Source organism: Lathyrus oleraceus, chromosome 2 (genome assembly GCF_024323335.1).
Source record: "Lathyrus oleraceus cultivar Zhongwan6 chromosome 2, CAAS_Psat_ZW6_1.0, whole genome shotgun sequence".
NCBI lineage: Eukaryota > Viridiplantae > Streptophyta > Magnoliopsida > Fabales > Fabaceae > Lathyrus > Lathyrus oleraceus.
The window spans coordinates 439354670-439370502 of record NC_066580.1 but is presented as its reverse complement, the minus strand read 5'-3'; the positions used below and the strand labels follow the sequence as shown (position 1 = coordinate 439370502).

At 35.1% G+C, this 15833-nt stretch overlaps 1 protein-coding gene across 1 annotated transcript; it reads left to right on the top strand.

Moving 5' to 3' along the window:
• Positions 1 to 10521: 10521 nt before the first annotated feature.
• Positions 10522 to 15081, top strand: LOC127120130 (protein ALTERED PHOSPHATE STARVATION RESPONSE 1). The gene is made up of 4 exons (XM_051050523.1): positions 10522 to 11517; positions 11748 to 11953; positions 12575 to 12798; positions 14005 to 15081. Exons 1-4 carry the CDS (start codon positions 10782 to 10784, stop codon positions 14789 to 14791), a joined length of 1953 nt encoding a protein of 650 aa, XP_050906480.1. The 5' UTR covers positions 10522 to 10781; the 3' UTR covers positions 14792 to 15081.
• Positions 15082 to 15833: the final 752 nt, after the last annotated feature.

Sequence of the window (15833 nt, the reverse complement as noted above, 5' to 3'; positions counted from 1 at the left end):
TTGAATGGCTCAGAATAAGGCATTAGACACAGGTTCAAAGTAACAACTTCATCAATACCATGTAGTAGATGAACTCAAATGGATCTCAACACTTGCATCAGATGGAAATTCAACTCACAAGCACTTGGTTTCAGAAAAGTTGGCATTGGCGAAGTCCTTTTGCATAGGGAATGTTGCCTAATTCTAAGTCCAAGTCTCAAATCAAATCCAACAGTCCACACAAATCTTTTTTAAGGGTTTTTGTTGTTATTATGTACATTAAGGTCCTAAGACCACAAACACAAACAAAATACACAAACAAGTATATACAATAACAATATATGGCTCAAATGAGCAAAGTGAAAAAATGGCATTAAAGTAAACAAGTTGAATGATATGAATAATGGCAAATGATAAATGACTTGAATTTAAAGTGCGTAAAGTAAATGATTTGAAATTAAAAGTTAGTCAAATGTTAGTTGATTAGAAGTTAGTATTGTTTTCGCTTTTCAATTGTTTAAGTCATTCTTTGGAGAACACTCAATCTTCTATTCATAAGCATGGATCCTTGAACCAAGACATCTTCCAAAGGAAGGAAAAAAGGTCAAGTTTCCACACAATACCATGAAAGGGGGGAGACTTACAATCTCACTTACTAGAATGTTATGCTTTTGGGTCAAAATTTAGCGTTATGTTAAGCAATCATAATTGGACTTATGTAGAAGTCACAACTATCTGAGGTCGGGCAATAGAAATTTTAGTGTTAATGCATGTTAGAGATATGATATTATGAACCATACTCTTAAAACATACCACACTTAAAAGAAAATGGCAAGAGGTTGGACCTAATCTCATTCATACTTATATTGGTTTATGAACCAATTAGCCTTAGGATATAGAGATATCATAGGTTAATGGAATGGATGGGATATAAAGGGATTGAAGATGAAGAGGGAGGGGAAATGAGACAAACACAAATTGGTCATGGGAGGACTTTAATCAAATTAAAATCATTCATTCATTTTGGGAGATGAAATGTATATTTCATCAATCCCTTAAATCCAATAATTTTAATCCAACAAAGTCAAATCAACCTTGACCAAGGCCCAACAACAATAGTCAAACTCAACAAGTCAATAAAAATAGCTCAACATAATTTATTCACAATTAAACAATTAAAAATCAATTAAATATGCATTAAATTAAATTATGGTTGATCAAAAAATCCTAAAACCTCTTCAAAACAACAAATAAATGGCCAAGAGATTTATCATAAATCAAACAAGGTCAAAGGACCTTGGAGAAAAAATTTCATAATTCTTGGAAACTTAAAAGTATTTTTACACAATTAAAAATATGCACAAAAACAATTAAATCATGAAAAATATTAATATTGATCCAAAAAATAATTTTAATTCAGAAAATGAAAGAGAAAAATATTTGAAATTTTTTGGTGAAAGTCACATATTTTTGGATCAATATTAAAATTAATATGAATTAATGAAAATAAGACAATTAAAATGAAAATCAAAAATTACAAAAAAAATGTGGACCACTTGATCTCCCTCATTAGATCAAGTGGATCTGAGCGCGCGTTCCACCATATACCAAGTCAAATGTCCTACACACAGGGTAATCACTTTGAACGCCCCAGATTAAAACAAATTAAAAGGATCATGTGGTTCAGAAGTGTGCCAACACACCGCCGGAGCCAGAGCTTTGATATGCATGATTCCAAGAAAGGATTCATACCTATGCAACATAACTTGTGTCTATCAAAAACACAATCCCCTTCAACTAAGGAAGAAAGGGATCGCATGAATAAGATTCCATATGCATCTGCAATAGGATCTATCATGTATGTCATGTTATGTACTCGACCAGATATCTCGTATGCTTTAAGTGCAATAAGTAGGTACCAATCTAATCCCGATGATGCTCATTGGGTAGTTGTCAAGAATATCCTTAAGTATTTGAGAAGGACTACGGACTCATTCTTGATATATGGAGGTCAGGAAGAGCTTGCTGTAATTGGATACATCGATACTAGCTTCCAGACAGATAAGGATGACTTTAGATCGCAATCTGGTTATATGTTTTGCTTAAACGGTGGCGTTGTGAGCTGGAAAAGTTCAAAGCAAGATACAGTTGTTAATTCTACAACCGAGGCCAAGTATATTTCTGCCTCAAGTGCAGCAAAGGAAGTTGTTTGGATCAAAAAGTTCATTAGTGAACTTGGCATAGTTCCTAGCATTATGGATCCCATTGGTCTCTATTGTGATAACAATGGTGCTATCGCACAAGCTAAAGAGCCTAGATCTCACCAACTATCCAAACACATACTTAGGCGTTATCACCTCATTCGAGAGATAATAGATAGATAAGATGTGAAAATATGCAAAGTACCTACACTTGACAATATTGCTGACCCACTGACAAAGCCTCTTGCGCAACAGAAGCATGATGGCCATACTAGATCTATGGGTATTAGGGGTATGCCTGATTGACTCTAGTGCTAATGGGAGATTGTTGGTGTAAGCCTTAGAGGCCAATACTTTTGGTACTTGTATCGAATTATTTATTAATAATAAAAGACTTTTTCTTTATTATGTTTGTTTAATAAAGTCCCTGGAATAGTTAGTCCATTTAATGTATTAAGTGTGACTTAATCATGAAATCCCATTAAACATAAGGACACTATTCTTAAAGTATCCTTAGTCGAGCTTTATTGTGAAATGGGATAACATTAAAGCATTAAGACTATTATGTATATAGACTGATGATCACATCTCATAGATCATGGATAAGGAGTTATCAAGTCTTAAACATAAGTATGAATATTAAGAGTAATATTTATACTGGATTGACCCGCTATGAGAATACTATATAGAATGTTATGCAAAGTGTCATAAGTTATTCTCATTGTGATAATGGTGTATACCACCCTTCAACCTGAAACCACTATGGACCATAGATGTAGAGTCGAATGCCTTATTGCTGATCAAACGATGTCCGTAACTGGATGACCATAAAGACAATTGATGGGTACTCCACGAACCATGCTGAGGGACATGAGTGACCTAGATGGAATTTCCCCATCCTGCGTAACAGGATAAATGTCTACGGGCCCAATATTGAACTGGACAAGGATGACACGGTCTATGCCTTGTGTTCAATATAGACATAAGGGCAAAAGGGTAATTGTATATATAAGTATTATCACAAAAGGATTTGTCAGATCACATGACATTTTTGTGTATTGGGTAGCAAGGATGTGTTGCTAGATACCGCTAACTGTTTATTATGTTAAATACGTGATTTAATATAATTGCCAATATCGCGAAAACCTACAGGGTCACACACAAAAGGACGGATTAATGAGAGATAAAGTAACTAAGGAACACCGTAAGGTACGGTGCACTTAAGTGAATTAAAGAACATCGTAAGGTACGGTGTACTTAAGTAGAATATGAAATATGGTAAGGTACCACACACTTAAGTGATTTTGGCATATTATAAGATATGGGCGACATACTCTTAAGTGGGTTTTTTAGCTTGCAGCCCACACAAGTGGTTCTATAAATAGAACCCTTGTGCAGAAGCATTTGTGTAGTTGTAATTTCGTTTCTCTCTCTCTCTCTCTCTCTCTCTCTCTCTCTCTCTATCTATCTATCTATCTCTATCACTCAAAACCTTCATTCGTAACAGCTAGCACTGAGATTGAAGGAATCTGTTTGTGTGGACTGAGTAGAGGCGTTGTCACCGTTCAACGTTCGTGATCGCTCCGTAGATCTGTATCAAAGTTTTCAATCGCCACAAGAGGTAACGATTCTATCACTGATCATGCCCATTCGTAAGGATTACTAAAGGAGTTTTTTTTTTAAATTCTGTTGTATTTTGGATCGCTATTCTCCTTCATTCGCGTCCCTACTAATGAGGAAGGTGATGTCCCCAAGTCTTTTAACTCAAATCAGTTATGGACCCAGATTGCTAGTAAGACCCCCTACATTACGAAAAGTGCCAAGGCCTATCGCATTCAAAATCATGTTTTTAGATACATTCACAATGTCCTTGCACACACCTTATTTGCTATAAGAGATAACACATGGAATGCTTACCTTAGAGAGCTTTATCTCCTTTATGCCATGGTTAATAACTATTTTGTTAATATTCATGCTTTTCTGGCCAAACAGCTTAGCCACGTCGCTAACTCCACTACGAGAGATATAGTGATAGGAGGATTGATTACCCCCATAGTGTAACATGTGGATGCTTCTTTTTGTGAGGACATCGATCTCCCTATTACGGGACGCTCGTGCTGTGATTCAGAGTCCCTTTTGAACATGGGACTAATTTACCGCAATGGTGAATCATATGGTCTAATGGTACATGAGAGGGCTGGACTTTACCTCCCAAGCAGGAAAACAATAATAACAGCTAAGAAAAATTGGTTGTATATTGTTGGAAACCCCTCTAAACAGGAATTTAAGGAGGATGGTTTTCCTAGCTATGAAACTAACCATGCAGGTGGTGCTAAGGATGGAGGCGAGACCTATTAGGAAACTGAGTAATCAGGTCAATATCAGGATCAATGGGGATATATGCACTAAAAAATGGAGTGCCTGAATGCAGAACAACATATGCAAGGGGAAAAACAAGCATGACAAGGTGTTAAGGTGAAATACATACATAAGTCACTACAAAACCTCTTGTTATGCTTCCCGCCTCCACAATGAGTCACTTTGTGAGTTTTTCTATATCTCTCCCTACTTGGATTGGAACCTTGGCGATAATGTCCGATTTAAGTTTTTTTTTTTTTTTTGGGGGGGGGGGGGGGTATTTCCCTTATTTTACAGAATTTTTTATTTTGTTTTGTTTGTGTGTGATTTTTGTGCTAGTAGGATAGTTTCAATTGAATAAGTTACATATATTGTTGTTAAAACACCCAAAAATTGAACCATACATTTTTTTTCCTGAAAAAGCTCATAATTTTGATAACTTGTTGAGAAAGTATATATGACTGATAGGAAGATTGGCTAAGTTCATGGGCCAATGGAAAATCGATAAAATTGGTATTACTCGAACACCCTTAGTTTCCCAAAAGAGTCACAAGTTTAGCACGTGTTTTGTATTGTAGTACTCGAATTTTGAGAAGTATTTCCTGAGTAATTTCTTATGACAGTCCGACACACTTTAGATTGACACATATGTATGATTGGTTGAGAAATAAAAAAAATATTAGCACAAAAAATGATGGAAAAGACGGTAAAATGTAATTACACCTTCTAAGTTAGGTAACCCTCACCCGACTATTCAGTCCAATAGTGATTGAACCCTAAACATCATCCCAAAGTGAACAATAAATAAGCACACAAAAGTGTGTAATTTCATGAGTAAATAAAGATAACAATTGTTGCTTATCTGATGTCTAAACAAAAAAATTCTCTCAATCAATCTTGTGCGTGTGATGATTATCATAATTCAAAGTGTCTTAAATTGATTATCAAAATGAAAAAGGTAAGAACATGGATAAGAGACTTAACTCCAAAGCGTAGCTAGAGAGGTGACCAAAGTAAGAAACTATTGACTGTATTTACGGTTTTGTGTTTCAGTAATGCCTTTAGTGTTGGTGAGTACGAGGGAACTTGAATCTTTGTCGGTCGAAGTGACATACCACATATGAGTAATGACAAAGATTTCATCTTTTTGAGTTTTTAAAAGGACCAAAAACTGCTTAATCCTAATTCTTTCTAAGCAAGCTTGTTGCTTGAGGACAAACAGCTGTTCAAGTTTGTGGGTTTGATAAGCGATAAATGTACTCTATTTCTTGCTTGTTTTCCCTTGATTTCATGTGTATTTTAAGCATTCTAGTTCTTTTTAAAGCGTTTTTATCTCCTATGGTTGTTTTCAAAGAATAAGAAGTCAGTGGAGTGAATCGGGACAAAAAGACCGAAGATCACACAAAATGAGCTCTCCTAGTACAAATTTCCCAAGTCCAACATGACCAAAGCGTGTCTCATGGCATTGGCCGTGTCCCCCATTTGGAGGCACACTGATTGAAGGAGCCAAAGGGTGACACGGCCAACCCATGTCCACTGGCATGACCCGTGTCTGGCCTTAGGAAGTTACAAAACCTTTGGATTTTTGATGGCTATTTAGACCTTTTGGCTTTTGTAACTCCCATTTTCTTTATGATTAGTCTTTCGTGTCAATTATGCATGAAATTAGTGCTAGCAGTTAGTGACTTAGGCCTTGAATTAGTATAAATAAGGGCATAAGGATCCATCTTTAGCGTCATCTTTCACTATATCATTCTAAACAATTATTGTTCTTGTTCTTAGCTTAAGTTATTAGTAATCTTTTGTAATTTCCAGCATTTTTAGTATAATCTTGCATTCATCTTCATATTTAGTTTATTATTGCTTTATTTATATATTTTTATTTACTTTTTTATGCAATGCCCCTTAACTTACTTATTGTTGTTGTCCATCTCACCATGAGTGAGTAAATCCTTATGGACATGGGGTTATGAGAGTCATCTCATGACTAACCCCTACTAAATTTTTCACTTGCAATTACGAGAAGTTTAAAGTTACTTTATTTTATAACTTGAAATCTAATCCATGTATATGACTGTTGCGAAAGCAAAGTCAAAAGAGATATCGATCATGTATCGAAAGATAATGATTCGACATCCGAACGCAAGTTGCTAAACAATTGATTTCGAGGCGCCACTGACAAGGCGACTTGATATTAGTTGAGATACAATCAAGATGCATGTCACATGACAAGGCAAAACGCTATTGTTTGGATTGGTTATCCGTCCCTGAAACGCGTTTAGATGCGCATGGCACAAAAGCGGGTGACACACAAATTTATCTAATTGTCTATAAAAATGGCTTAAATCTTCTCGTTATGCAAATGTGAATAATCTTAAGGGTAAGTATACAAGGACAGTCATAACTCATATGTCCTGCTTTTTATCATTTATTAAATCTATTTTTCAATCTACAATAAAAAAAACCAATTTCGGTCACTTTAAATAAACATAGTTGAAATAAGAATTGTTAAACACATATCTCTTTTGGTGTGATCAATATTTTTTACTACTTGACACAATCATACACTTAAATTTTACATACATTAGTGATGATGTTTTGTGTGACAATATTGATTTCAGCACCTTTATGGTTTCTTTTAGCATATTTTTAAAATTTATTATATAGTTTTATTTTGACATTGTCATTTAAAGTAATGCCAATTACTTTATCAAATTTTTAATCCACTGTATAATTTGACAACATAAATATTAATGTAATTAATACCACATACAATTTGTATTATTATTTGGATTAATATGCGTATTGACTATTGCATAAATTTAAATTTTGTCTTCTAATCAAATTTTGATTTTTCTTTCCTTTACTTTTTAGTTATATATGTGAACAAATGTACGTACAAAATCACAGTATATGTTCGTAGGTACAAATTTTTTACTAGTCTTTATATTAAAAGAAAATTAATTTTTTAATAGATCATGTAAACTTAACCACTCACATTTGAAATCTACAATCTCCCCCACAAGTGTGATTCTCCCATATCCTAACATGATCTAACTCCCTCTTTTCATCAAATTTTAGAAATATAGTAGTTTAAATTATATTAAAAAAACATTTCCTTTAGTAAATTATCCACCAAAATTCTAAAGTTCAAATTTTGTTAGTGGGTAATATGGTTTTAATTTATTTAAATGTTAGTTTATTAATTTTAGATTTTTTTAGTCAATTAGTTTTAGATCTTAGATAAAAAATAATTAAAAAAATAAATTTGTTATTAATCATTATTATTTTATTTAAAATAAAAAATATTAAGATGCATATTTTAAAATTTTTTTTAAAAGATATATGAAAAAAATAATTTCATACATATAAAGTAAGTTTAAAATAAAAAATTATTTTAAATATATTTTTTATAAATAATGCCCCCACTCCATAAAAGTTCTGGCTTCGTCAATGACTAGATGAGGCGAGATCAACAACAAGTTCAATTCTCTAGGCCCAGAAGACAGTGAGTCACCATATATCCATCCAAAAACATAATACATTTGTATATGGATCACTTCTATTATAAATCCAATATTCTACCCATTCATATGTGATGCGAGATTTAATCACTCAAACTTGAACCTCAAATCTCCCTCACAAGTGTCAGTTCTCACCTCCTATAATATGATCTAACTCAGGATCCAACTACTGCTCCCCTATCAAGTAGAACAATGACTCTAATTTCAATTGTTTGAAAAAATAAGCATAGAGAAAAAAAGGAACACGATAGCAACACAAGAATATAACATGAAAACTTCAAAATCCAAAGAAAAAACCATGATTGTTGTTTAATGATAACTAGAGAATAACACTATGTGAAAATTATTACAACACATAGACCGCCCTCAACCATCCAAGATCATAATACATTCACACTCTCCAAAGTAAAATATTTAACTATCCATTACAACACTCTAACACAATAGTATAAAAGAAAAATATAAAAAGTCCAATACAAACTTAAAATGCTTTTGACTTATGTATTTTGAAATGAAAAACTTGAATCCATTATATAGTCTTGAACTCCCCCTTACTTTACAAAACTAAGCGACATGACTTCTTAAACATGTATATTTTCAATCAACACCAACAATATTAACATTGATTGAAAATAAAACATCAACTTTCATTGTCACCACCAACAATTATAGCTCAAAATAACTATCATACTCTACCATGAAAAGTATAATCACTTGAAGTTACATCACTCCAAGAATTTTCACATTGTCTTCACCAACAATGGTACTTTAAAAACTATAATACTCCATTAGAATAAAAGTATACTCCACTTGAAGGTGAACCACTTCAAGAATCTCCACGTGTCAAAAATCAAGTTGAAAACCCATGGTGCAACTTCCATGTTGACGAGAAGGTTTTCAACCACTGACGTAACATCACAACACACTTTGCACCAATGTCAATCAATGCCCATATACTAATCAACTAGCAATAGATCATCCTTTTTTCATGATAGTTGAAATGTCATGAAGACACGCATCTCAATTTTCAGAAAATATCATTATCTCTCAAAGCGAGGGAAACAATGTTAGCATTTAACTCATATCTCTTTTTTGACGCCGATCCATTAGGACACTTATTCTTTACATGTCAAATATTTCCACATCTCAAACCCATTCCATTATTTTTGTTCGCACAAGGCCTTTCTCTAGCAACCAACATCGAGTTGGATGAAGTATTATCCCCTTTCTTCAATCTTCTTTTTTCATAAATAATTTTACCATAAAAATCTTTAAAACTCAAAGTTCCATTCTCATATATCAGAACAAGTTTAATATGATCATATGAAGATGAAAGAGAACATATAAATCCTAAAGCTTTATCTTGATCATCAATCTTGACTTTAATAGTTTCTAATTCATATATAACCATTAAATACACTTAAATGATCAAATACTTTTATATTTTCATCCATACATAGGCTATGAAATGACTTTTTCAACAAGAGTCGATTTAAAATATCATTTCTTTGATATAGCCTTTCAAGTTTCTCCCAAAGCTCTTTGACTGACGATGTACTAAGAACATTCACAAGAATATTCTTAGCCAAAGACATACAATTTGTACTCGATACTCTCAAATCTAATTCCTCTTCCGCCAAGCCAAACCATATGACTCTAATACCACTTGTTGAGAAGACCAGGGGAAGCGGGAACGACAAGCCTAATGCATCAGTACCACAAGAGAGGGGGACACCACATCTCCATCCAAAATCCTAAGGCATCAGACATTGAGTCTTTTCTCTTATTGATCATACATTCCACCCATTCATATGCGATATGAAACTTAACACTCACATTTGTACCCAACAATCTCCTTTGGAAATGCGAGTTATTAATTTTTATATCTACGAATAAATAGAATGTTGAATTTATAAGAGAGAGAACTTATGTATTTAATAAAAGAATGACATCGTTCTAATTAAACCGAAAAGAAAAAAGCTACAATTAAAGTCCCATTTATTTCATTTCCTACGTATTAAAAGTATCATTTTATAAATATGAGTGTGATTGTAACAAGAAGAAAATCGTAAAGCTCCCATGCGTTTCTTATTTGCATTTCAAAAAAGCAAAAGCCTTTGATTCAACATACCATAACCACTGTAACGGAGAGAAAATTGGCTATACATCAATGTAGAATTACCAGAGTGCCCTCACCAGTTATACACACACACTAGTACTAATGTACTAGTAAAATTCTCCGACGATATCTGCCACTGTCACCTTTGTTTTGCCCTTTACCATCTTCTTCCTTATGCACGATCCCTCACGTTCTGTAAACATCATTCCTCCATTTTATTTTATAATAATACTGATTTTACCACAAAACCCACGGTAAAATTACATTATACCCCATTCAAAGGGGTATTTTCGTCATAATATAAATTCCAATATATATTTTAAATTGAAAAACATTGTCCTTTTTTAAAACTAGGCTCTCTGTCCAAAGTCCCCTTGTCTCAAAAACACAAGTACCTATCACTATTCCCTTTCTTCATTCTCCCCTACTCTCTTCCACTACATACAAATCCAAACCATTAACCCTTCCTTAACTAAACTACCTTTTCTTCTTCTTCACATTCAACAACACTCAACTTTCTTGTTTTTTCCACCAACAAAAACATCACTTTTTCCACTTTTTGCAGAAACCACTACCACTGTTTTCTTTGATCCAGCTAAAATGGGTTGTTGCTATTCAAGACTAGAGAGGGAAGAAACTGTGACGCATTGCAAATCAAGGAAACGTTACATGAAAAACCTGGTACAAGCAAGACATGCTTTTTCAGCTGCGCATGTTATGTACATTCGATCTCTTCGTTCAACTGGTTCAGCTTTGTTTCACTTTGCTAACGCTGAAAAAACCACTCATGTTAATCACCATCTTCCACCTGAGCCACAGCCAATTCTTCCACCTCCGCCGCCGCGTGCTCCGTCGTCAATGCCTCCTCCTCCTCCACCGCCGATGAGTCCGAGTTTGAGTTCTTATACTTGGACTTCCGGGACGGGTTCGTCTCCTCTTCCTCCGCCTCCGCCGCCGCCTCCTCCTCCCCCGGTGATGTCCTCCGGTTGGGATTTATGGGATCCATTCATGCAGCAGCAGCAGCAGCAGCCTCCGCCTCCTTCGTCGAGGTCGGCTACCGAGGAAGAGTGGGAAGCTACGACAACTACTGGCTCTGAGGTGGTTGTGATGGCTGGTGGGGCTGCGGCGAGTATGGCGACTCCGTCGTCTGGTGTGGTGGGGTTTTCTAAGGAAACGCCTAGTGAGCTTGCAATGGTGGTTTCTAGAAACAGTAAAGATCTGGTTGAAGTTATCAAAGAGCTTGATGATTACTTTCTCAAAGCTGCTGATGCTGGCTCTCATGTTTCATTTCTGTTACAAGTTCCAACTTCTGGTTTTTCTGATTATAGTAAAGCAAGTAAGTTTCACTTTCACATGCATGTCACAATTTTTGAGTTGTTTTTTTGTTGACTCTTTAACCTCTTTCAGATTTGAAAATTTGGGTTGTTTTTGTTGAGTGGAGTGTTATTCAATGAAGCAGACAAATTTCCTTTTTTGTTTATTGTTATTTGCTTTGTGTTGTTTTTGTTCAACATTCATGTTTTTGAATTTTGAAGGTTGTGTTTATGATGTACTTGTTGGTGGTAGGTAAAATGTACGGAAATGGATGGAGTTTGAGTCCATCAATGTGGGCTTGGGGTTCTTCCAGTCCTAAATTGAATGGATTTGGCAAGCTGACTCAGGAGGTTTCTGTTGGTAGTTTTAGGGCTAATAATGGTGTTGGAAATGGTGGACATTCCTCTACTGTTGAGAGGCTATATGCATGGGAGAAGAAATTGTACCAAGAGGTCAAGGTGAGTGTACCTCTTTTTTTCTCTTCCTATTCCTAAGCCTCGAAAAAGAACATCTTAAACGATCTCGACGCTTAATTTGAGATACGACGGTTCAGATTATACGATAACAAAATCGATTTTATATGATTTTGACTGAGATTGGACGATTGAGATTTAAGACTGTGGATCCAAATGACTTAGAGGATAATTATACTAATAAAAGAAAAAAAAGAGAAATAAAGGTTGAAGAAGATTTGTCTTTTGTGGCCATAAACATGTTGTGGGTCTAGTGAAGAATTTCTGTTCTTTGCAACCAACATTCTGTGGATGACTATATTGGTTTTCCATTAGTAGTCATGTAACTTTATTTTCCCTCATCTTTTTCAAGTCTCCAAAGTAAGGTTGATTTGATGATTAAAGAAGAAATCTAACCCTTTTATTATTAGATTCATTAGGTTATTTGTTAACTTTCACTAATAGTTTCTTGGGTCTTGTTAACCTGTGCCATAACGGCACAAACCTTAGGGCACATGTTAAGGAGTACGGTAAAAAAAATCAATTTTTGAACTTTTTAAGAAATTGAATTTGCGAGTTTTTAAACAATGTTTCTTAACTCATTTGATATTGTTTGGTTGGTTTAAGAATGCTAAATTAATAAAGATGGAGCATGAGAAGAAGGTGGCAATGGTAAGGAAGTTAGAGATGAGAAGTGCGGACTATTTGAGGACAGAAAAGGCGAAGAAAGAAGTGGAGAAATTAGAATCACAAATAATGGTTTCTTCGCAAGCCATTGATAGTACATCGGCCGAAATCGTCAAATTAAGGGAGATAGAGCTTTACCCTCAACTCATTGAGCTTGTCAAAGGGTCAGTCTTCTCATATTCTCTACTTCATTTTTCAATTTCATACATAGCTTTACATAGTAGAAAACAATAGCATATATCATCAGTTAAAAATTAGCAACATGAGTAATCTGCGAGTATCTCGGTAAGTGAGTCTTGATAGTCTTTCCCTGATTCTAGTGAGCCCTCAGAAACTAATTTGCATAAACGTTTCAGATATAAAAAAAATAGAAACCGAGTCTTGAGACCCCTTTACTCAAGTTACAAATTCACGCGGTTAGCGGTTAGCAGTTAGCACAACGGGGACAGTTGGATTGAGATTATATGGTCCATAAAGCAAACATGTTTTGATATTTAAAATAACCATTCATAGTATTGAGATTGAAATTTAGACCGTATAATCTCGATCCAGCATCCACCGACTTGCTTACTTAGTGAAAGTGTGAAAATTCGAGCGCGCGAGCTATCCGTTCTATCCTTGTGCTTGCTTGGGGGAGTGACAGGTGTTTGTGCTTGCTGTATGTAGCAGTAGAGTGAGAGAATCAAGTACTACGAATTGGTTCAGAGTACATGCATAGCATAGTATTATTATTAACAGTAGAAAACAATTGTTCTAAGTTTTAAATAAACTATTTGATAGTTTTTGCTGGATTGAGTTGTTGTGTTTCTCACTTGTTTTTGGGGAAGACAAACCTTATCTTGATAAGTACAATCTGTACGACCAAAATCTCGTTTTCTGAACAAGTGAGATGAAGGGTCTCTAAAACTAACCATTTATTGTTGCTTTGTACCATATATTTTCCCAATGGAATTTATAAGTGATTTTTTGTAACAATAGATGGGATGTTACCTGCATGATGGTTCTTTTCTGTCTGTTTTCTGCTCATAAATCAAGAGATACTTTTTCCATAACTTTAGCAACTCACTAGTACAATATCCACTGTTTAGAGACAGGTTGATAAAAAAAGTGGTACCTTATTGGGGACAAGTAATTTGACCTTGTCAAATGCTTAAGATTTATATTATTGTCACTTCTGATTTTCTAACAGAATGTGTAGCACTAATAAAATATTGTTTATTATGATCCGGCTCAAATAAGTAATATCAGTCGGTACCGAATAAATGAGTAGTTGATATTACACGCACATGCATAGCAAATAACGAGTGTTTTTTCATTTTGTTATCTGATAAAGTTCGTCTCGGTGAGCGTTGTGATTCTTGTGTTCTCAGGTTGATGTGCATGTGGAGAAGCATGTATGAGTGTCATCAAGTCCAGATGCATATAGTCCAGCAACTGGAATACCTTAATACCATCCCGTCAAATAACCCGACGTCTGAAATTCATAGGCAATCAACGCTTCAATTGGAGCTTGAGGTACAACAATGGCACCAGTCCTTTTGCAACCTCTTTAAAGCTCACCGGGATTATATTGAATCCCTCTCGGGTTGGCTAAGGCTCAGCCTTTACCAGTTTAGCCGAAACCCTCTTAGCAGAACATCTGAGGAGTCAAAGATATACACTCTCTGCGAACAATGGCACCTTGCTGTTGAGCATATACCTGACAAGGTAGCGTCCGAAGGAATAAAAAGCTTGTTGACCGTTATTCACGCGATTGTAGTTCAACAGACGGAGGAACATAAGCAAAAGAAGAAGTCGGACTACGCGTTCAAAGAGTTTGAGAAGAAGGTGGTTCAGCTTAGATCCTTGGAGTGCAAGTACGGTCCTTACTCCATGTCGGAACGGTCTGGTTCTGTGAGAAGAACGAAGGACCCTGTCGTGGAGAAGCGAGCTAAGGTGGAAGCTATGAGAGCGAAGGCTGAAGAAGAGAAAACAAAGCATGAAAAGGCTGTGAGTGTGACAAGGGCAATGACACTGAATAACTTGCAAATGGGTTGTCCTCAAGTTTTTCAAGGGATTGTAGGGTTTTCAAGTGTGTGCATGGAGGCTTTTGAGTCTGTATACAACAAAGCTAAAGTTGCCGAACAAGAGCGCGACGTGAAGAGAATATTACCATAGGAGAAATTACTTGGGTATGTATAGATAGATGATCAATCCCATTTTGCCCATGTGATATGTAGATTGCAATGTAGCACTTTCACTTAAGATTGAAGTCTCATCTTGTGTTCGACGTCGACACCACACCAACCATCCGCAGTTACATTCAAATATATGACTTTTCAAATTATTAATGATGTCGCAGTGTCAAATGTAGATGTTGTATCATGAACTGTGGTATACTGATACCCCTGCAAACCAACTGTGATGAAGGTGAATGAAAGAGTGAAATACAATTGCCTTTTTTTTAACTGTCTTTTGTGTCTACATTTGGCAAAACATAGTATGGTTCTGAGTCTAAGTCCACCCTACTGGTCTGACTGGAAAATAAAGTTATTTCTAAATGCATGGAGGGGAAGCAGAAGCTGCCAACTTTGCTAGGTGAGGGAGCATTGAAGCAATTTACCATTGGTTTCAGTACAATAATGTTGATATAATTGCATATAGTTGATATAAGTAGATAAACATTGAATAACTTTTTGCATAGTTCTCTTGTCTCATTCACACTTTTCTTGAAAGGACTATTACTTTGTTACAAGGACCATTGACCAAAGTTGGTTGTTTGGGCATCCTCTTATGTTTGAAGATTACTGCTGGAGTTTAGTGTAGTTTGTCTTTGGTAAAAAATGATTTTGAATTGATTTTATATGATTGATATTAAATAAATTGATTTTGTAAATTTTTTTGTACTTCAATTTTAAATGTGAGGTGAAGGTGGAGTGGTATATAGTTTGGATACTGAGTGGCTTATGATTATGATTGAGGATTTCTTATCCCACCATATAGGACACTTAATGAAAAATCCTGAATGCTCCTCAAATTTTGGAGATCTATCTCCAGATTCACTTGTCTTAACTTAAAATGTTACAACTGATCCGGAGATGCATTTTAGAAATATTTCAAAAACACATCTCATGCATCTCATTGAGTCACACAAACATATTTTGTAAACACGAATCCGAAGATGCATCTCTGAAATATTTTAAAACACACCTCATGCATC

Bases quoted from the DNA above. Each gene is read 5' to 3' on its own strand.
- LOC127120130 (XM_051050523.1), top strand. From the start codon at position 10,782: ATGGGTTGTTGCTATTCAAGACTAGAGAGGGAAGAAACTGTGACGCAT. The intron at 11,518-11,747 runs GTAAGTTTCACT...TGTTGGTGGTAG, and splicing joins TTCTGATTATAGTAAAGCAA to GTAAAATGTACGGAAATGGA. The intron at 11,954-12,574 runs GTGAGTGTACCT...GGTTGGTTTAAG, and splicing joins AATTGTACCAAGAGGTCAAG to AATGCTAAATTAATAAAGAT.